The sequence below is a fragment of the Chelon labrosus genome (assembly GCF_963514085.1).
Source record: "Chelon labrosus genome assembly, chromosome: 21".
Classification (NCBI taxonomy): Eukaryota; Metazoa; Chordata; class Actinopteri; order Mugiliformes; family Mugilidae; genus Chelon; species Chelon labrosus.
In genome coordinates, this window is record NC_140354.1 from 4978177 (window position 1) to 5002182 (window position 24006).

Sequence of the window (24006 nt, forward strand, 5' to 3'; positions counted from 1 at the left end):
TGTGGGTAGAAGAGCAGGCAAGCTTACTATAGCAGCTCACACAGGGAGCCTTTGGTAAAAGCTATTGTTTTCTTCCAAACCCCCGTATCTGCTCCGAGTTTGGCAAATATAAAACTACATCTCCGAGCAGCCTTTGATCAATGATGCATTTTCTTTCTGACACATTCCACGCCTGCGTCCGTGAAGCCCACTCAACTCTATAAATAATCCCCGTGAGCCTGATCCTTGGCTGAGCTCCTTCTGTCTCGTCAAGAGGCTGGCAAACGGACTCATGGACTGTTCCAGGGCCAGTGGAAAAAAAAACCTCCGGCTTGGTATCTACACCCGCTTATCTTTGATCTGCACGATGATGAGCAGAGCCACAGAGCTCCTACCCACTTTCCTATTAAACAATCATTCACCATCATGCATGGCTTAAGTGGCAATCTCAAAGAATTTCATTTAAATAATTGTCTACTGAATCACTATTTATCACCGAATGACTTAACGTGTGGTGACTAAGACTATGGCCTACTGATGAAAGCGCTGCATTTTTATGGTAGCCTTTGTGCATTATTAAGAACTAGCATTGCTGTTAATGCAAACGGAACATTGTCTGATTGCAGCTTAACAATGAAAGCATCTTAACATGTAACGTAAAATGTATTTTTGCTAGGGATGTCACAGTAATTATTTTTTTCCCTTTTGACCAACCCTTATAAGTAAACAGAAAAGTATTGGCAAATCCAGTGTTTTGTAACTAAAATTTCCTCCCCTGTCAATTGATAAAGGATTTTCTTGCACACGTGTGAAGTGTGCAAATGTATTAAGCACAATAAACTAAGAAATCAATCCTTTGCAGGCATATGTCCATGATAGTTGAACAACTCTGAAAGAAATACTTGCCTCTAAGTTATTTCTTAAGGATTTTGATTTTGTAACATACAATTAGAGCCTTCTTTGTTTCGCATAATAAATGAAGATGAGTTGCACAAAAATAAAAGTAAACTAAAAATAACAGTATATTGGCACAAAGAAAAGAGAATGTTGAATGCTTCCTATATCACAAAACCAAAAAACTGAAATCTGTTCTCAGTTCCGTAAAGAATTTGCAAAGCAGACATAGTTGCATTTTTTCACATTTGGTTTTAGTTTACAAAACGTCGTGCTTGACTATGTGCCGATCTGACCAAATCATTTTATAAATGCCTTCACAGGCCCCGATACCAATCTCCCAATACAGATCTGGACATTCGACATTTTTGCAAGTAAAAAGGATCTGAATACTTCACCTAGGGATGATTCGTGATACCTACTCAGAACAGGGGTTGAGCTGTGCAGAGAAATTATTTCAATAGCTTACGCTCCCAGTTGTGGAGACAAATGTAGGACACGGGAGGACGTGAGTGTGTTCCTGTAAATGCACAGTGAAGGGAGGGGAGAGGACATGGGAGCAGAGTGGCTCAATGTGCCCACTTTGCAGAATAGCTCTGGTTGAAGGTGACCTTTTTGTTTGCCTGGAAACTCTGAGTGACAGGACTGCAATGAGGAGAAGCCGTTGCACACTGGCAGTGCACTAGTGATGGACTGGCTGACGCAAGACTTGAAAAACTGGGGAATCTCCTAGATCAAGGAGAAAGAAAACAATTGGCATGCATGGGAAGAACAGGGAGAACTCTGGTTCCTATTTTTAGGTATGGCCTCACTTCTTTATTGAGAAGAGGGGGAGTCAGGATTCCCTTGGAGAGAACTGAACTCCAGGAGGGGAGGTGAATCTGTTGAGGATGCATAAGAAAGCCACACTGATATCCAGGACTGGATACCAGCTGACCTAGTTTCACCAAAAAAACCCAAGGCCAACATGTTAAACTGAACTCATCTCTCTTAGTAAGGATGTACTATTGTTGCTGAAGGTCATGTAACAGTGAAAAAAGATATTTAACAAGGACTAGGTCAACTATTTTGCTCTCTTCATCTAAAGCAAGTTCCGTCACCTATGATGAGTGTAATCCCTCTGTCCCTTTCTTCGGCAAGACTGTTATTCTGAGCACTTGGAGGATGCCCCAAACAATCAACACATTGTATTCAATCTAATGCAATCTTGTGTGACCCTCAGGAGTATAAAAACTGCTAACTATGGGAATGTGGAATTTAATTTGCTTAGGATTTCACCCATAGTACTCTTAAGACTTATGGCTGTCCAGTGAGTCAGAAAAACATTGACATTCTTATTCCACTTTTCGATGTGATAGTCTCTTTTTCTGTGTGTGCAAAACATATTTTTGCTTAAACTCACTTAGAGAATATTAGTAACCGTTATGTGAATGTAAAACCTGTGACTACAAGTGATCTTCTAACCACAACCTATATAAATCTTGATCCAATACGCACACGCTCCTGCAAAAACAAGACAAGAGATACTGAAGCTTTTATCATCGGGAGGAGGCACCTATAATGAGTTTGATAAGTGAAGCATTGGTTGGCTATTTTTGTCCTTTGTTGTGTTATCTCTTCATGTGGTTGACTTTACAGCTCCCTGTGGAGCACAAGGATCCTTGTAAGCCCTGAGCCAGCAGCTATAGAAGTATTAACTTCCGGGAGGAGAACCACATCAATGTTTAAGCCCCCTGTCATTACTGCTCTCTGTGGGGAGCGGTAGGGCCCGTTTCCTACAAACTGCCTGGAAGACAGATCTACGCAAACAGCATTACTTCAGTGAACTCACATCTTCATTACAGTGCTCTCTCGTTTAAAAAAAACAAAACAAAAAACATTTACGATACATCTCTTTGGACGTGGAATATAAAATCCCAAGTAGCACATAAACGTAGATGCAGGACTTGTGCCCAAAGTCACAGCCTTACTCCCATCTCTCAGAGGATGGGCATTTGTTTCATTATGGAGAAAGAAATGCTGGGTCTAGTACTCTATGTCCTTCAGAAAGGAAAAATAAAAATCCCTCTGCGGAGTGGCTGTTTTGGAATACCAGGATAGAGTGTGTGGGCGTTACAAGGGCACAGAGAGGTGAACCAGGGTCAGAACAGCTGTTGAGGGCTTCAGGGAGGAATGCAGCAGGAGTGAAAAATGCAACACAAAGCTGAATAAATTCAAATAAATGATTTGTCCTTACTGTGACAAATCTTGCTCAGCTTAAGATAGAGTTTCTGCGTTTAACAAAAGAAGACCTAGTAATTCTAAAGCCTTGAGAGAAAAATCAGTGTTGTGCGCTTACACTTGTAAGCGAATGAAATTCCTATGTGAGCTTGAAAATCAATACAGTGCAGAAGGTTTGGGGGTTGACAGTCTCCCATTGAAATGACTAATTTTCTCCAGCTTAGTGGACTCAGCACTATTTGAGGCTAGTCCACCAGACGGTCAGTATGGATCCTACAGGGCACTTCTCTCTTCATCCATCTGCTACTCTCCCCGGTCTCTCCCCACTTTCCTTCTTTCCTTCCTTCCTTTCTATTGGCATTTATTTACAGATATTAACAATCTCATCTCAGGGGCATTCCATCCTCACCGCTGCTAAATAAGACTATCATTTGTCTTGTGTTTTTATTATTGCCCACCGCCTGCACGGTTTTACCAGAAGTTGTTCAATCACTGGGCTGTGCAAGTGGAAGCTCCTTTGTCACTTCCTGTACAAAGAGCTTATTGTGATTTAACATGCTGCATCCGTGAGCATCCTGGCTGATTTAGTACTCTCATTAAGAACAACAGCAATGCCAGCTCTGCACTACTCCACAGTACAGGCTTAGCGTGCAAGAAGGATTTAGCAGTATTTCAACACTGCAGCAAGGTGATAATAATACCACTGAACGTTTTCTTTCATGGTCATGGCCATGTGTTAATCTCTTCCCACATTTTGTTCTCCATGCACTGTGAGGGCACCTGAAGGACAATCATATGCACACATTATTACATACACAACGCAATGCAAATGCTCAACGACTAATCTGATCAAACATAAAGGAGAAAAAAAAACGACTGCTGCATAACCCTATTAGATGGTCATCAGTGAGCAAACACTATGTAAAAGTAGATCTGGGAAAAAGTGAGCGCAGTTTTGCTCATTGTATCCTGTCTATCACACATTTTTTTTTTCTGTATGCCCTATATGCACAGCGTTGTCAATCAAAACACAGCTGACAACATTTCAACCAAGATTACAATCGACTGCCGATTTCTGCCGTCACTGTAATTGAAATTCATCTACAGTGACCTTTAGGGAGATAGGTATGAAAATTTAATTTTATTCACAAACCTGTCTGTGACAGATAACAGGGAAATTATTAGCAGGAATTCTCTCTCTTTTTGCATACTGTCAACACATTCATTAAATGATAAACTCAGAAATGGGAGGGAAATTCTGACATGATTTGCCATGTCCATGTATCAGAATACATGAATGAAAAAGCTTTTTCAAATATCATAGCACATGTACTTGTAGACAGTCTGATTTAGGCAGCAGGAAGTCTGGAAAGCCTTATTCAAACATACTGTATATGGCTGCTGTTCCAGTCCTCCACAGAGATCATTCCAACAGGGGAAATCAATTTGGGGATTCCCTTCAACTTGCTCAAACCATCAAAGACCATAGTCAGACAGAGGGCCAATCTGGGAAACATGCTAACTGGCCATGACGGAAATAGAAGATAAAAGAGGATGATAAACTGGCCTGAAGAGAGTGTTTTGAGATAAAAGCTTTGTGTTGTTTCTCTTTCCCTTTTCCTTTCTTTTGTTGTTTGCCTTTCTAGAGAAAACTTAGCCTACTGACATTCATACAAAATGTTATTGTAACAGTTTAAAAGCTTACATGTTCTGACCAGACTTGAAAGTTTGCATAGCACCCCCATCCTTCCTAATTATTGTGAAACTGGACTCAATACTTTTTGTAGCACATATTTTTTAGCTCGGAGGTTTAACAATATGCAACGCTGATGGATTTTCGGACTAATTAAGTTTTTCTTACAGATCTAATTAATTAACATTAATGGCTAACGGTAACTACTAGGCACTACTAGACACTGCTGGGCATATATACAGGTTCATCCACTGACTCTGGGAACATGAGAAATAGGAACACTTTGAGATACAATTTAAAAAACGAATCTAAGGAATCAGTCATGAGGTGAATTCTGTTTCAATTTTACAGTTTTTCGTTAACATTTGAACCCGAAACTGTGAGCCGTTTTATCAGAAACTGATGAAAAGAGTTTACTATTTTGTCAAAGCTCCTCAAATCTCCTGCAAAATGAAACATCAAGTCAAAAACACTAGCACCAAAACTGTTTGTGTATGTTTTGTATTCATGAGGCCATGTTAAATGTTCAAATACATATCATGTTTGTTATCGCAAAATGTCATTTACATTTATTCATGTGCTTTTAGGAATCATTTTGCTGACTGTATGTTTGCATATTTCCAGACGTTCCTTGTCTTTTTGCGCCTCTGTTGGTCCTAGAGTAGTTGACCTTTTTTGAGTGTAATTAACAAATGAAAGATATCACTGGGTTGCCAAGCAACAAAACCACTCTATTAATCTCCTTGTAAATTTCTGTCTAGATTTCAACTGATGAATAACAAGGTGAATGACAAGTGAACACATACACTAACCATCGTATACGTATATGGAATATATTCAAATAGACAATTTTTGAACTACTTTCTTTGAAGTGTTTCTCATTGTACTCATGTGGTGAGTTTTACTACGCGTTTACTATGTGTTAAACGTTAATATGTAGTGTATGCAAATGTAATAAATGTTAGATGTTATCTAAATATAAACATTTCAAAAGGTGTTGTGTCCAGAGAACAAACTAATGGCCTTAGACTGTTATTTTTTGGAGCTATCCATTTATGCAAGAAGCTGTAGGTCTGGATGAGCATCACTAAGGAAAAGATGTAGCTGAGACAGCTGAGCTCAGTCCACCAATAGCAGAGGAGAAAACCAAGAGCTGTTGTGCATCACTCACAGGTGGACATTTAGTACATCTAGTACAGCCAGTTACTGAGCTGTGCAGAGGTGGTCTGAAGGACAGCAATTTCAGTATGCACCACCATGGCATGAGGAAACAATGGACACAGCGAAATGACTCATCCTGTTTTGACTCTGCCCAGACGGTGTGAAAATCCAGGGAGGAATCAACACATAGGTTGATGGGAACAGGTAGATGAAGCTGTGCTTTCTCCAGCAGAGTGGGTAATCCTGATAGTGGGAGAGGGTAGAAAGCACAAACAGGGATGGAGCTCTGTCTGGAAAAAAAAGGCTAAAATCACAGCCTTTTTCTCAATCTTGATGTTCTCATCAGCTTGTCAGGATTAAGTTCAGTTGGCACACAGTTCTATCACATCACGTTACATCAGTAAGGATACGAGCAGTAGTATGGAAAGCTGTTTTTAAAAGAGTTCAATAGCAGCAAGAAGCTGCTATGAGCGAAGCTACTATCTCACCATCTCTGTTTCTCTTTTAAATTGCTGAGTCAGCATGATGCAAGCATGCAAAGTATAAAGCAAGACTGACCCCAGCCTGCAAAATATCACATCACATGGTCAAAAGACATCAAGTACCAGCTTGTTTTCAGCCTCAGAGCATGCATGTTTTTCATCATCTTTGCCGCTGGGTGCTTTCAACTCATCCAGTTGTTAGTTTCTCCTGCAGCAACAAAGCCAACACCCCTCAATCCAAAGCCAGACGCAAAGAGAACCTTATGAGGTATTACCTCACAGATGTCTTGTCTTCTATGTGTGTGTGTGTGTGTGTGTGTGTGTGTGTGTGTGTGTGTGTGTGTGTGTGTGTGTGTGTGTGTGCGTGCGTGCATGTGTCGCTCTCTCTCGCATAAACATGCACTATGCATTCACAAATACAGCCAGCTCAACACTTTCTTTTCCAGATAGTTCAGCTTTCATCTTCTGCTTTTTAAAGTGAAGAGAAACCATTTCCAGCTAAACATCCTCTTTCATTTTCTGTCATGCTCTTAAAGCAGACAAAGTTGTGATTCCAAAAATGCAACAATGGCCTCAGTCTTAAAACCAAATTGGGTGTAGCAATCTAATACACACTTACATTTCTGGAAACATTACAATGACCACCAATTTAACAAACGTGTGCAGCTAAAGCTTGACTGGTTATCAAAATATCAAGGACATTTAAGATTTTTCACCAAGATTTGATAAGGACTCATTGGTATTGTGGTGAATGTGTGGTGAATTGGCCACCATTATCGCTGTAAACTGCAGTGTAAACTGTAGTGTGCCATGTAAGAAAAGCTTGACAGGGCTGGCATCAAAAAAGGGGGCAGTTCTTAGTCTGAAACAGTAAGATCCACTGCACAAGTTTCATGATCTAAAATGTTACTCAGCTCACAGGATGCCATTAAGATAATGGTTACCTGCAATTTCTGATGGGCTGTGATCTCCACAGCCCACTGGAGATGCCGTTTCAAATGTTGGCAGGAAATCTGGCAGTACATTTTGCTGCTCTTTGTTTATTGTGTCATTTCTGGAAACCATACTGGGGTTTTCCTTGCTTCTCAGTTGTCTTGATATCTGTTAGCAAACAAACTCTACATTTCACACATAACATATCTTTTAGGTTAAACTTAAACTTTTAGGTTTGATATATCCACTCACATATCCCTATTAAACATTATATATTCAGTGACCCCTGTCAAATTTCTATATAATTCATGCAGTGTCTGTGGCAGTCTTATTCAGCATTGCTAAAGCCAGCGCTCCGTGGGTATTGCTTGTGGGCTGAAGGGATATACTTTACGGCCCCGGCTAACACAATAACACCTTTCCACAATGTAGGCCTGTATTACAGTTTGTTTTCAATCAACAACCCCATCAATAAGGAATGTAGTAATTGACATGACACCACATGCATGCAAATTGCCTTACATACATGACATATAGAGGTGTGACACAAGTCAAGGCAGGCACAGGCAGTGCTACATCTATGCCTGCAATCACAACTCCTGTCAGTCTGAAATCAATACTTGAAGCGACGGGAGAAGACTGCCGAGGCACTTGGTGCGGGCTGGGCTGGAAGATGCTTATAACTGATAGCTGGCTGTCAGGTTCCTATATCAGCTATGCAGCGTTGACTCTAGGAAATGCAATCCTCTCTTCCTCTTTTTCTCTCTTGTCTTACAGTGAGATTGGATACAGCAGGGAGGAGCCAAGGAGTAGCACATCCTCCTACAAGGACAAACGTGTGTTTGTCCTTGTAGGAGGCAGAAAGGGTAGAATGGGTAGAAAGGGTACAATTAAATAATGTTATCAAACAGTACGCGTGAATGTGTGGCTTGATTTATGCTTGTGCTTCTCCACAGAGGGTGACCTGGAATGTGTAGTTTGGCCTTCACCTGTTTTCCACTCTAGCCTTTGCATCACTGTTTGACAAACTTGCTCTAATAGGATTGCTGTGCAGTTATCTGCTAATCTAATGTCACCTGTACAGCCCCAAGAATTAGATGACCATCATGTCGGCCCTCTCACTCCACTCTGTTCCATTTATCCAACTCCAAAATCCAACTTTTTAGTTTTCTGCCTTCTAAACAACCCTTACCCCCTACAGCTCTCACCTTGACCTCTACAGGCTTTTGCCAGCTTGTTCTTAATCTATTTCAGTACTACTTGCAGTTTTCCCTTTCATGTCTACAACATATGTTGCTGCATTTGCTTTTGTCCTCCTTTAGGTGGCAACCAGCTCCATCGTGGTACCATTCTGTGGGTTTTGTACAAGTGTGTTAAGGCAGCTCCCACACACACACATAAGGGGATCCAGAATTTGGTGTGTAACTGGCAGGTGTACGAGTGAGCCTCCACTACAGGGGCTGGCCTTGCCATCAGCATCATGCAAATACTCCTTCAACACTATAAACAATAACACACACACACACACACACACACACATTACTTTCCTCGCAGCCTCAAGCAGAGTAAACAAAGATGAGCAAATGGGAAATGGGCACCTGTTTAGCACACTTTCACACACGTACACATGGAGTGCCCGAGGGAGTTTTATCAATCTCAGCGTGATGTATCTGTGAATACAGTGTGAATACTAATTAAGAGAGGTGGTGGGGATGACTGACACACTTTAGACGCGTCTGCTCTGTTTTTCTCGTTTACTAGATTCGACAGTTTCCTGGAATACTTCCTACGTTTCTCAGAAACCAAACCTCAGTTGTAGGTGTGATCTCTGCTCATCTGCAGTCACATTCCTGAGCATGCACTCTGCAGAATTAAGCGTAAGTACAGTAAATATTCTCAGTTAAATACGGAGTGGAGCGTATAATCTGTCACGTTAGAAAATGGTTTATTTCTGCAGACACTGTCTACGTCAATGAGTTTCTCTCGGTTTTATTCTATTAAATGTCTTTAATGTGTCCTTAATGCAGTCTGCATGTTGAGTAAGCGATGAGGGTGTGACTTGGCTAAAACTGTGAAAACCGAATGAGGAAAGAAAAGAGACGTGGCCACAGAAATGCAGCACCTAAAAGCACGAGCAGGCACGCTTCCGTCATCAGCGAGCCCCTTCAAATTTTAAACTGAGAGGAAACAAAGAAAAAGAAAACTGAATTTATCTTGAACTGCCACTTTTTATTCTCGAGTCATTTAAAACATATCACTGGTTTGTACTTTTTTGGTGTCAAATAAAGTAGGTGTCCCTTTCCAGCTGTGAATGCCAATATTTTCTGCCTTTTATAGCATAATTATAGAAAATAATTAAATTAATGAGAAATAATATCTATTAGTTGTAGCCCATGTTCATACAGCTCGCTCTAATCCCTTTGTGTTAATATAGTTTTATCACTATGAGACATCTCTTGTCAGAACAGAGGTATAATAATCTAGGAATAAGTAATTGAATCTCAATCTATGGGACTTTTGCAGTTATTGCACTACATTTTCAGATGCCACATTATAGCTGCCAAACACAACGGTGACAGTCTCAGGCAAACAGCATCTGCACATCCATCACAGTTAGTAATATTTTTCTGATTGAAACAACCGGTGAAAACGCTTGAAAAATGCATTTCAAACCTTTCACAGACCTCGAGAGATGAACGTATCAGGTTAAGTGAGGACAGGAAGGCAAGAGGAGGAACGCCCTCGTAGCTTCACTGAAGCATGTACATGCAAAATGTATGGCTTCACATCTTCACGCTATCTGTATTTATTTGTGGCTCACTCCACATCCTCCTGCATCGTGATCGTGCTGGGAGAGGCCTGCAGCTCTCAGTGTTGAGAATTACTGCCAACTGAAGGTGATAACGGCCTACAGCTGTACAACACACAATATCCTCTCAATTTCTCCATCCCTGTTGTCATCTTCGTCATCATCTTTAACTGGTTTTTGCATCACAAAATCAAATCAAGTAAAAGCACCTCTAAAACTCACCGATCTACAAGTTATATATTGTTCATTGAAACAGAAAACAATTTACTCTTGTTATCTGAAGGTCATTTGAATCTGAAAATTTTGTACCGTTCAGATCTTCCACTCATGGAACACTTTACTCTGAACACATCAATAAACATTACGGATATGAGGCCTTGAGAAAGGTAATATCCTTAGTCGGAAACAAAGATAAGCTCTGACTAAGTTAAATTCAACACTTATATTTTATTATTTTTGTCCTGTATATTGTGCCACCAACACCTCTCAGCACCCACCAACCCACTGGCAATCAGACCTACATGCTGACCTTAATTCTCCTTGATTACCAAACTGACTGCTGCATTAGTGTCTGACCTTATTACACAATCATGCACTTAAAGTTACCCTCATGTCCGTGCATTCACTCCTCCAAGACGGTCATCACTCACGCACGTACACAAGCAGACGAATGAAACTGGATTTTGGATTTTGTCTAACAGCCTCTTTCCTCCTCTTCAACCCTGCTTCCATCAGATAAAGGCTCATAACAAGATGCAGTCTTCTCCCACATCTTGTCAAAGCTGTTGACAAGTGGGTCACTCTGTGCAGAGAAATGGTACTCATTTACCCTGACTGACCTGCTCTGTTGAGACTAATTGGAAATTGATATTATTCATTGGCATTACAAAAGACTGCGTATGAAAAAGACAGGCACAGGCATCAGGAACTTGTTAGGAGGCCACTACTGGTAATTAAACATTTTTCCCATTTATGACACATTGCATGCACTATTCGTTTTTTTAGCAATGGTGTTTAAACAAAACAGCTAATTTGAAAATTTTCAACAGTAGCTGATGTCCAACTTTTAGTCTGCCATCAAAATGCTGAAAGAAAAAGAAGGGTTAATTATAATAACTAGTGGCCAAATAGGTATACCACTGGGACTCTAGTTGTTTCACCACATGTTTTCTCACTGTTTTGAGACATTTATCGACCCCCTCTAAATTCATTTTCCTCTTGCTGTGAGGGAGAAAGGTGTTCGTTCCTTGCTGAGAGGCTCAGCTGGAACTGCAGCAGCCATGTTAGCAGAAATAAACATGAGGTGGTGGAAATAACATTCACTCTAGTTCAGCATTTAGCCAGCGTCAGCTGTCACACTATGGTGCACTTGTGTATAGATGATATGTCTGGAGAGGCACAGAAAAGATGCGGTTAAGAAGTTGTCCTGGTGTTTCTTTTACTTAAACTTGATAAACAGTACCTTGCCTCAGCTTGCAAAGTCTAACCATGGTGCTCATTCATGCTCAGTTTTTTATTTTGCTTTAAAAAAAAATAAAAAATAAAAGTTTTGATGAGGGAATCTGTTAAAGAACTGGTATTTTAGAAACACTGATTCAAAATCAAATTTTTATTTCAGGAAAACCATAACAGCATTACAGTCATCTTCTCCCTCAGTCTCTTCTCCCTCCACCTCCTGCCTCTTTTATTTTCCCTGCTCGAGGGAGAGGGCACTGCATAGTATCACATTTCATACTGTAAAGTCCAGATCTATCCCTCTCAGGATACCTTCACACACAAGATACAAAAAACAAGATAAAATCATTTACTCCTAAGTCACACTAAAGGCCAATCTGTTCCCCATCACACACAAACTGTATATTTTCATAAAAAGCCTAAATATACAAACTCATAAACTGAGCTGGGATTGCATGAGACCCCTAAATCTAGTCTTCCATTCCACAAACACTGTCTGTAACATCTACTACACACGTGCAGTATAGCAAACATATTGTGCATAAACCATACAGAATGGATGCAAACACAGACAAACACAGGACTCTCTTCTGAAACACACCGCAAACAAATCTGGAGACTACAAAATCAGTGAAGTCCTGAAGAAGAATTCGATATGTATAAGTGTCCTGACACTGCATGGGAAATTGTAGTAGTGAGTGCACGTGTGCACGTGTGCACATTTGCACATTTGCAAGTGTGCGTTCGTGCATGTGTGTGTGCATGCGTGCATGCATTCAGAGCATTGGTGGAATGTCTGAGTCACACGTCTATGCTTGCACTGTAACCTGTAGAAAGATCCACCCTGAGGCAACACAGTAAGTCACAGGCAGCATCAGTGAGGACACAGCCAGTTCGACATCTTTAAAATATACCAGGCAGATGGCCTCAGTAACATCTGGACAAGGTTTAGTATGAACTGTAATTAAGGAAAATATGAAAAGTAATGTCCCCTGTGGAAGGGGACGTTGCTTTTCACTCAGCATACTGTCCTCACCAAGAAGAAGCACCAGATATTTCTTTTGTCTGCAGCCATCACAACTACCAGTGATAAAACCTTTTAAAGGAAGAGTCAAACAAAACAGTAAATACACGAATGGAAGAGCTGCACTTAAACTGTTTGTTCCATTTTTATTATTACTTTCTGGGTACATTTTGACACAAAGAAACAAACTACTGGATGAAATACAACAATTAAATTCACCTTCCAATAATATACGGATTCAGCTCCTGTGCCCGGAATTTGCTCATCTTATGCCATCTGTGAGGGTAAAAAGAAAAATGGCACCATCTGTGAATTCTTGGCAATGTCTGTGTACCAGTGGCTATCAATAACCACAGTAGTAAGAAGCCTTACAGTATAGCTAAAAAAAAACAAGCCTCTCCATAGACACTAGCCTCTAACGTTCGTAAACATCAGTGCTGAGTTGCTTCTGTCACCGACCATAAAACCCAAACGCTAGAATGTGTTATTGAATTCTCACAGGGGTAGGAGTTAATTTCATAACAGTGTCACAACGCAGAGGTGCACTTGCAAACTTGGTGGAAAGGAAGCGGATCACATGAGATTTTTGCAGCTGAGAGATCGCTGTGACTTGTTTTCAGTATGAGTTTTGCATAATGCACGGTGCAATTTTCACAGGGTTTCTACAGTGCTTTGACTTTCACAGTTAAACAAGAATAACAAATCCAGCAGAAGTCTTCCTGGCAATGTGCTCACAACGATTTTCACGCAATTAGTTTTGCAGGTGTATTGCTTTTCATGTTCATCATCTTAGTTTAGCATGTGAACATATGGTAATAAGCACAAAGTCAATGTTCAGACTGAGACTAAAAAAAGATCTTGAATACCCATCCAGTAGTTGTTGAGACAGTTCGTTTGGGACTCACACTGAGCTAAGAGCCATGTCACTAGAATGTTAAAAAAGGAGCATTTGAAGTAAAGAAAAATAGCCTTATATCATAAACAGCTCTCCTGCTGAACTTATTTTACAGACGTTCTCATGAGCCTTCGCAGCTAGTTCTTCATTTCAGATAGTTTTCATTTTAAATATTTCAATTCAACTGTATACATGAACTTTGGTAACAAACAAAATGAAAGCAGACCAAAAAATATGTAACTGTCTGATAAAATGATAAGAAATTAGGACAAAATTAAAATTATAGCGTGAAGTAGTTTTTATAATCTGTGTTACAGAAAGATTTCAGGCACTGCCGAAAAAACTATTGAGGTTTCACACCCTGCCCTTGTTACATGACTGAATGTTGCCAACGGATCTTAAGATTCAGCCATATCATCACACTGTCAACAGTATAAACAGCAACTTGAAAACCACAGCTGGCTGCTCTGCTGTACACACCTCAAAAGCAGAGAAAAGCACTTTGAGTTGTTCTACTTTCAGCATGGATGAATCTAGACCAAGCCCACGACTATAAATGCTAAAAATACGCTGAGGTCTGTGGCTGGCTGGGTCTTGACTAGAGAACCCTAGAAAGGAAGAACATAATGAAAAAACTAAAGCAGATATAGCAAAGCAGAGCAAACCAGACTGAGGAACACACCGACGCTGGAGAAAAATACAGGTTCCAGACAGTGTAAGAATCCCGGAGGACCGGTGAAATCTATGGGAGTTTGAACCTCTATACAGACAAATATTCATACCACTTGGAGACACCAGATGCACATATGATGCAGGCCTAGAGACAGCACTGAATCAACACAAGACACATTCATATTATTTGGAACTTGCACCTGGACCTGCATTTACTTTAGTCATACAGAAAATAATCTGATTCCTAAACGGCAGACCTCTGTTTACATAAAACCTAACTCGCCTTGTTGATGTGGGTTTAACACGTTACTGTGTATGTTTGAATAGGTTACTACAATGTTGCATAACCATTGTAATGGCCCTGTGTTGAACTAGGACCACAGCTGTAGGGGTGTTCAGTTAATACATGGCTTTCAGGGGGGATTTTTTTTAATATTTTGGATTTCTTTTGCTGAGAGAGAATTTTGTGTCTCACCTAATTAAGTCTGAAACACCCAGCAGTTCTTCGATGGTGGCCTACATGTCTATAAATATGCATTTTGAGATTGAACAAGTCAAAATAGCTTGACTTGTGAGTGTTCCATGTACAGACCCAGATACAGTAGGCTTTGACAACGAACAGTATCTTTGATGCGCTAAAACCCGCTCTGACATGCCTTCATGCAAATCCACCAAAGAGGTGGATTTGCCGGTCAGACGGTCAGATGTTGCATCACTTCCTTCCTCCTGCAAATCAAGGGTCATCCGTTATTAGTTTGGGTGAGAAACACTGTTCTTTTTGCACAAAGGCTGACAAATTCACCATTAAACAAGACGGTCACTATGTATTTACAGTAGGTGCCACTGTGACTGAAAATTACCACACACATGCACCACCTGCCCTACATCATCCTTCACATCATTCCCTCTACTAATTGTTCTCTCCCTGCTCTGATCTCAGGCACAGAGATAAGTCCACCAGACCACCCTGGGCAGCAGGAGTAGGAATAGATGAATGAAAGGGTGCAAACATGAGGACAGAGCGCTCTCTCCAGCAGGCCAAACCTAACAGATTGACTGTCTGAGTAAATAAAGCCAGGCCGTTAAGGATCCTGGCACTGGTCTTACCTGCTACCATCCTATTCTGCTCTTTTTAATTAAGTTGTGTGATGAAAGAAACCCAAAGAAATAGAGCCAGCTCCGTCTCATATGTTCCACTCCCATCAGCGGGATTTCCAGGGGGAAACCGAGGATTCACACTGTGATTTAACAGGAATCAAAACTAGTGGCACAAGTGCTACACATCGTGTCAAAGAAAGTGGGAGAACTTGAGTAGTGCTAATTAAACTGAACTCTCCTGAATAACATAAAAAGAGAAACAAGGTTGTTTTGGTGCTGTTATGCAGATTTTAACTTGCTTCCAAACAGCAATGTTTGAAAATGCTACTTTTTATTTTGGGAAGAAAGTAAGGATTGCAAAGTGTTTCATCATCCAGTAGATTTCTGATTTACGTATAGAAAATGCTAGCAAAGCCAGGTGGGGTAGTTCTCACAGATATATTATCAAATTCATCCATCAGACCCATTTTCCTCTTGCTGAGCTGAACCCAGGAAGCATTCAGTTTGACAAATCTGAATATCATTTATCCAGTTCTCTTGAATGGCTGGGGCCATTCTGCAAACTCTGCTACTGGTCTGCTACATCTCTTGATCAGACCAGTGTCATGCCCAAGGTTATTTCACTCTGTTGCGGTGGCGACGTCGTTGGTGTCATCAGTGTTGTGCACATGCCTTAAGGATTATCAAGATAAGACATAAACCCAAATAAACCCTGGTGAACCCTCTTTCAACCCAAGAATGTTCTTGTCAACTTATCTTGTCAGAAAGACCTTCGCTTATTTAGAGAACAATTTAAAATATGAGTATTTCAGGTTCTAGCTCAAGTCATTAGAGTCATTAGAGGAGAAAGGACTAAGAATCAACTTTCTACAGTCCCACTCACATGAAACAGGAGATGGATGGCCAAAAGGACAGGAGAAACTCTGTTGGTCTTGGTCAGCTTTCAACAATTTGCAAAGAAGGGAAGGTCAAATACACCACCTTGTCAGAGCTGTAATAGCAGTTAGTCTAGTCTAGTGTTTGTTAATTAGCAGTGGTGCTTTGAAACTGTAGCTACTGGTAAACAAAAGAAGGGATGACCATAATCACCCAAGAGAGTAATGTCTGTTCAAGCGTACCGTTTCCTGAATGTTTGAAATCAAGCCTCAAAAACTAAAATATGGACTTTCCATATCTACAAAACACACTCCGACAATAGCGCTTTAGTGCTTTGATGTAGGAAGCAAGGCAGCTTCAAATGAGACACTTTAATACATTTAGCACATATAGTGCATTTTCAAGAGGCAATTTGTCTTTCAAATATGCTTTAAATTACAAGTCAACCAAAAATATAAAACATACAGTAAATATGTCACAATTCTTCTTTATTTATATACACTCCACTGAGATGATAATCACTTTTGTTCTATGTATGCATTTGGGGGCTCTTAGTGTTTCTTATGGATGAGTGACCTTTAAACAATTGTGATGCACTTGCTCGATGTTTGATGCTAAGCTGAGGAATCAAGTACAAAAAGGTCTTTTTGTGATGTTTGTATTTTAGAGATTGCTGCTTTGAGAAAACCAGCCAAAAGAGTGGAGTGATGATTCAGCAGGCCCAGTCTGTAATCACCACTTCACATCTCCTGCTGCCTCTTTTCAACGCAGTGCAGATCTCTGTTTTCCAAAAATATCTAAGCGTTCAGTGTGGGTTACTGTGGGTTACTTAGGAGGCATGGGAATCACGATGCTCTTTGAAATCCCTAGAAGAGAGGTGCATTTTACCCTAACTTTCATTATCTCTAACCATATTCCATTACTTTAAATTAAATTTTATGGAGGAAGCTCTTATTCTACGTAAGGCCTGTGATATGAGCAGTGAGGCGTGGACAGGCTCTTATTCCAATTCCCATCACCATCATCACACTGATATGTAATCAGTGTCATTAGTTCAGGCTTGTACTGAGGTGTCCTGAGTCCTTGAGAGGATTAGCCAAATCTCACATTGGGGAAACAATAGCCAGGAGCAAAGGCAGTCTAACAGAGGGCAGAAATTTATGACACTATATGGCAGATGCCCTACATGGTTATTCTGCAGGTGTCTGCAGGTGTCTCACAACATTCGGAATAACTTCTGGAGCAGTTGAAAAAATTATGTGATCATTTGATTACCAATGCCCAGCTGGGAGCTGATACAGGTAATCTGGATCTATGGCACAATGTTATGCATAAAACATGCACTGCTTATAGGTAAGGATGCAAGAGTACATAAGCCTGCATGTCAGTACCTAAACAGATGCACACAATAGCATACTTGTATAACTGCATATTTGCTGACAAACAAAATCCAACAGCTGCGGGTGCTTCAGCTAAACTAAATACCATCAGTGTTTATATCAAGATTAAACCAAGAATCCATTCAAAACAAATGTCATTAATCCTCTGGCAGCCATCCCTGGTCAATCTCACTAGAAAGCAGAACTATTCCCTCATAAACCTTAGGTAGTTACGAAATGCACTGATGTCTGTGTAGTCAGTGGCACATGACAGCTTATCAGCTGAGTCACTGGAAGCATAAGCTGCACTTGTTACTAGGCGTAAAGGTGGTCAAAGACAGCGCTATTTTTTTCTGTTCATATGGACTGTGAGCAAAGAAGGTCGACTTTAAGATTGGAAGGAGCGTTTCGCTGCCCAGGATTATTTGACATCACTGTTTGTACCCTGTGTCTGTGATGCAGACTAATTTAATTCAGGAGCAGGCTTGGAAATGCAAGTGTGCCAAAAGTACATCTCATGTTTCCCCTTTTTATTGTAGATAATATTCTGTCCTCTAGGAAACAGGAACACAGTCTCAGAATCCCTCCCTTAAACTACAGATACCAGATTTAGCTGACCTACATCTGAATTTGTGAAAAATCCTCAAAAGCAAAACTTTCAGTAGCTCATGTGTATCACATGCCTGTTTCTTCCCTGTAGTAAAAATCTTCCCTGTAGTAGCAGACGAGTGCAGAGGCAGAAGAGGGAGATGACCTTATGGAAGAACAACAGACCATTATGTGATCTTTAGACCCAATGGACATTCATTATGTTACATCACTTATGTCTGTCCTTTTCTGATTAGGCAACTGCAAACTTCTTTTTTCTATCCAAAGGTTTGACCTTTAATCGGCTTCTAACTGTACAGACTCTGGGGGAAAGGAAAGAAGTGCATACAGAAGGAAAATATATGGCAAATGCTAAGATGCAAGTGTGTCATCCTGAAATTCTTAGTAAAATCTTGTTTGCTCCTTCACTAGTTGGGCTACTTGTCAGTTCCCTCCACCCTGCAGCCAGGCTGGAGCCGGCTTTGCAGCTGTCCACAGTCCAGCATTACATAACAAGGCTGCATCACACACCCCCTCTCAGGCACTTTGCAGTCTCTCCACCATGACACCGTCACCCCGCTGAGGAAATTACAAGAGGACAAAGTTGGATGTCGGCTTAAGGGACAGAAACACAAACTCATCTCTACCAAGATTTGCATGTCGAGGGCCAAGTTAATGAGGTAATGCAGTGCTGTAATTGCTCATTTGCCTCTCTATTCCCAAGGAACCATAGCCCCTTCACCTTTTAAACTTCCACTCAAACACACACGCAATGTGCTGCTCAAGTGTGGGTGGGCATATTGAAGCTATACATGAACCAAATCCACAGAATGGCCGACCCAGTTTGCCACCACCCAGTCTAATCGAGCAGCGTGCACCATGTCGATACCACAGTGTGCACTGCATCTTGCTGAAGGTGCTGGGACACATTGAAACCTACTTTTACGTGCCTGCATAAAATAAGAAAGTATCAAAGTTTTAAGACTTATTCAACGTTGTGCGACAAGAAGGTCTGGGCTTTCAGTATCAGTTTAGTCAGCAGATGAGATCAAAATTCAGTGTCACTGAGCTTTCACTATATTTAACTAAGTGTATCGCTGGGGTCAAGTGCACACAGACATCCAACATAAAAAGAGTCAGTCATGATTATCAGTGCACCTTCAGAGGACATTGGACCACTACTGGGGTTATTAGGTATAAATGCAAAGTTACACTCAGAAGACACGAGTTGTCCATGCATTTCATGTAATACTGATTTCTCTGAATTTCAGATAAACCATACAAATCATGTCCACAGCTCTCTGTGTTTATGACTGACATGCAAAGTTAATGTACAGTTTGGGGGAACACATGTTCCCTAGGGGGCAATAAAGTCTAACTCACTTACAAACTAACTCTTTGAAGATTTCTTGTTAATAATCTTATTGACACAGCACTACCCCCCCCCCCCCCCCCAGAGTTCCTTTCATTTTTTTGCTCATTATCTTGTGCTAATGAGATGGACTGCTTGTTTTAAAAGGAGATGAGATAAAGACTCTTGACAAAGATAGGATATAGGATATAGGATTTGTTTTTGTTTTTTTTGTTTTACAGACTAGAATAGATGTTTACATGAAACAAATCTGCTGCCTTATTGACATTTAATCAGCTGAGGATCGTGGACCTAAGGGTTCCATGTGTAGATCCAAACATGTGTTTGTGGGTAAAGGCAAAGTGTTGGTCCACAATCCCCATGGGAATATAATAATGGGGGTAAGAGAGATTTAGCCTGTGTTTTGTCCGTTGCTAAGCAAACTAGATCTGATATGATAGAACGCAACTCTCCAGTGTATCCCACCTACACAGTTCCACCATGGACCCCATGATACAGTCTGTCATGCTAACAGTTTGCCAACTGCATTGTAAAAACAAGACATGTAACAGGAGTCACGACGTACCCTGTCATCTTGCCTATGGTTTGTGGAAGACCAGTCAATTAACCTCCAGTAAGAGAAGCACTAATTAGGGCAGGACATCCATTAAAACTATTATAATCACACCATCCAACATAGTCTTTGCTGAAAACAGTCAAAGTAGGCTAAACCAAATTCTATGTGCCTTGTTTGTAAGCATGACCTGCTTTCACTTCTACATTAGAAAAATACCGTCACCCATTAAAGGCTTGTAACAAACTGTTCAGTTCCTTTAAATCATGATTCTATAAACATGTTTGGGGACCTTTAAGGCCTAATATTAGTTTTCCAAGAGGATTAGACATACAATTTCCTCAGTCAATTTAATGTTGTGCTAAACTTCTGCAGGGAGTTTTAAAAGAAGCCTGGACATTGGACGTATGTATAGGATAGATATTCTTGCCTTGTTGCTGTGGCACCGCCACTTAACAAATTCCCCTTGTGTCACCTTGAGAATCGTTGACAGTGAGAATAAGTGCTTCAATCACTAACCTTCATGATGCCGCAAGGTGTGTTTCCAGCTCCCGGAATTCTCTCCGCGGAATTATCTCTGCTGCCACTCCCGATCCGTGGACTGCCGTGTTCCCTGTACCGTCCATTGGTGTAAACTCCCTCGGCCCCGTAGCCCTGGGCAGCGGCCGACACCTCCAAGTACGTCCGGGTAACGGTCGGAGGCAGCGCGGCCGAATCGCCGGTCATCCCCGCTGCGTTAGTCGCACCCTGGGCTGGCGGGGCGCTGATGGCAAGGTCCAAAAAATGTCCCGACACCGCATCTGAAGCATGTACCCCTGCCATGATCCACCGGTGTTACAGAAAAGCCCTCCCCTCCACAATGTAAAAACAACCCATTTTTTAAGCACGGTGGACTTGCTGACGTCCGGGGCGGCTCGTCTCCTTCACCAGATTACCACTGACGGTCCATCGTCGGAGCGCACGGTACCGTTGGAAGCCGGGCCAGTCAGACTGGACAGACCCGGTGAAATAACGAGCAGACAGTAGACCCCGCACGCCACCTCCTCCGCTTAGCTTTATGGAGGCGTGCGCTCAGAAACACTGGGAATGCAGACTTATAATCGGGGTTTGCTGCTGTCGTTTCCGTTAACAGCTTGCACTTTCGTCTCCGTGTCTTCAAAAATCTGTTTCAGTCACCACGTCCGCTCCTCTAGACTCTACTGTGTGCGCATCGCCTCACGTCCTGAACACTTCTGCAGCGCTTGCAAACAGGAGAGCTCCCTCACACGCATCCGCGGGACAAATTCAAGACTAGAGCGCAATCGCAATGAGCACACAAACGGGGGCGCAAACATGCGCGTGCACGTACAATTAAATCCAGCATTGCGCGCAATCACTGTTTGATTCTTCAGGCGTGCGCGCGCAATCTTAAAGCAAGCCGACTACATGGATAGCTTCAGAGAGGTTAAGACAACCATTTAACATTTTACTCACATATGGTTCTACGTCTTTAGGGGTCCGTGCAACGGAGTTGCAGGATCTCTGTTGATTTTGTTGCGATTTTTTGTTTTTGTTTTTTACATAAAATGCCATCTTGTGTGTATTTTTTATTTGCAAAGTACCAAACAACTTGTAACCTATTTACAAACTGTCTGCCATTTAGCACCATGCTCTCCACAAGAGGGAGCTCAGAAAGTCAGTTGACAAGTTGTGAAAATGTCAAGCTTTTCAAGATTGTAGATCAAAAATCTTTGCAAAAACACACTTCTTCAATAATCTAAAAAAAAAAAAAAACAACAACACTGCTTTTTGTAATATAGTAAATAAAATCTGGATGACTCCAATGGGAAAGGAAAGTCAGTTCAAAACTATCAGGAAGCAATAACGGGTAAACTGTGTGAAAATCTTAGTGGCTGCTGCTTTCCTTGACTATAGATGGTGTAATCTGGAACATATAGGTTGGCGCTGCAGCTCAGTAACCGGATAATAATGACTCTAGCCTCAGGTCCTCCACATCAATGACCTGTGGTGTCTTTGCTTTCTCAAGGAAAACTGTTGCCATGCTGGGCAACAAAGAGAAGAGATTCACTGAATATTTTCCAACATTTAAGTGATCAGTGTAGTTTCAATAATGCAATCCTGATTACAATACACACTCAGATCCACCAAACCGATGTCAGATAAACTTCTTTTAAATAAGGTCTAACCTAAAAAATCTCAAGGCACAAATAATAATGATAATAATAATAATACGCATGAGCATATATCATTTGATAAATCCAATTAAGTTTTCATATACTTTTCACTCACCAGATGTGCCACGATAAAAGCTAATGCAGGATTGGACACTCCTGTAATTTCATAGTATCTCTCTTCATCATGTTGTAAGGATGGCCTTCCTCTACCCCACCTATCCTCTTTGCAGATATTGATTCAAAGACAATCAGCAGGAAGAAAAGACTGAGAGGAGTCTCTAAGCATTAGCCCTGTTTGTTTGTATTCAGGGAAACTTGGCACCCGGTTTTTGCATACCATTAGAATCACTTGACATGTTTCTGGTCAGGTCAGAATAAACTACAACAATGCAGGGTGTAGTATTGAATGTCAGGTCAACTCACATCCTCAGATGAAACATGACCAGTAAGCTGGGATAATGCTACCCCATTTATTATCCACTGAGGAGGCAATCAAATTACAGCCAATTTGTATGAAAGGAGTCATGTGAGCCCTCTTCATAATCTTCAGATATGGCTGGACCAAAAAGAGCCAAAGCAAGATCTTACCATCACAGTCAGAGATTCTATATTTAGATGAGCAGCTGTTGTGTAAGTGCTGCAAACAATGGGGAAATCACTGTAGTAAATATTAACACCTGCATGGCACACACAGCATATTATTATTGTGCACTATTGATGTATTTGTTAGATGGTAGTACAGTCCTTCTCATTGAAGGATGTTTGTGTTTCTACATGGATGTTTTAACAGACCTTGGTGATGATACGTCATTTAATCTGGAGGCGAAACACAATCTCTCTGTTCACATTCAGCATTTTGGTGAAGAATGACTTAGAGGGATGTGACTACCCATAGCGTTTACACCTCATTCTCAAGGACAGGCAGGGTAGTGAGAGCGAGAAGCAAGTGAAATCTGTGAATGAATGATGTGATACAGGTAAAGAGTGAAATGGAATGCTTGCTTGTATACTGAGTTTCCCTTGGAAGTGGATGTTCGAAAGATTTACCTCCTTCTTCTCATTCACTCAATGCTCTCATTGCACTCCCTCCTTTCCGCCAGGATCTCTCAAGGTCATGTATTATGCATTCTCAGAAATAATTTAGCAAATATTCTGCTTTTAAAAGCCTCCCCACCCGTCACGGCTGCCTCACTTTAATGTGAAAAGGCCTCGGACAACCAGTCTCCAAACTCAAGTGGTGGTTCACATAGGTCTACAAGATCTGATCACAAGCAACCTTTTAAATCAGGTCCTTGTCGATACTTCCACCAACACAGAATGCTACACTGAACTTTAAAATACTTTTCAACACAGGAATAAAGGTGCAGTATGAACAGACCAGGAAGGAGAGAAACATATTTTTTGTTTGACTGAGGGTAATCTAAATAAACTGAGAAAGAAAGAATGTGAGATGCTGTCTGATGTATCTGCACTCAACTAGCAATGCTATAATACCTTTGTTGTTTTCCAGTCAGGTTTGATATAGTTTCCTGTGGCAGGATATCAGTCATGTCTGTATACAGGCATCGCTCCCTCCTGCTACAGTACCTGACAGGTTCAGATCAATGGATCCTACCTTCAGGCTATAAAAGCGCCCTCCTCTGGCCTGATCCACACAACTAGCTATTGGCCAAGCTTGCAAATCTCTGCTGGCTAATGGAGGAAAAAAAAGAGAGGATCTACTCCTCAGTTGCACAGCACATTTTTGTG

General features: G+C 41.1%; 1 protein-coding gene across 1 annotated transcript in view; it reads right to left on the reverse strand.

Annotated features, from left to right (window-relative positions):
- Positions 1-21221, reverse strand: part of LOC311506845 (inactive phospholipase C-like protein 2) — a 51793-nt gene extending 30572 nt beyond the window's left edge. The window contains exon 1 of the mRNA XM_084570957.1: positions 20603-21221. Coding sequence (XP_084427083.1) covers positions 20603-20905 — 303 coding nt within the window. The 5' untranslated portion in view covers positions 20906-21221. The remainder of the gene's footprint in view (positions 1-20602) is intronic.
- Positions 21222-24006: the final 2785 nt, after the last annotated feature.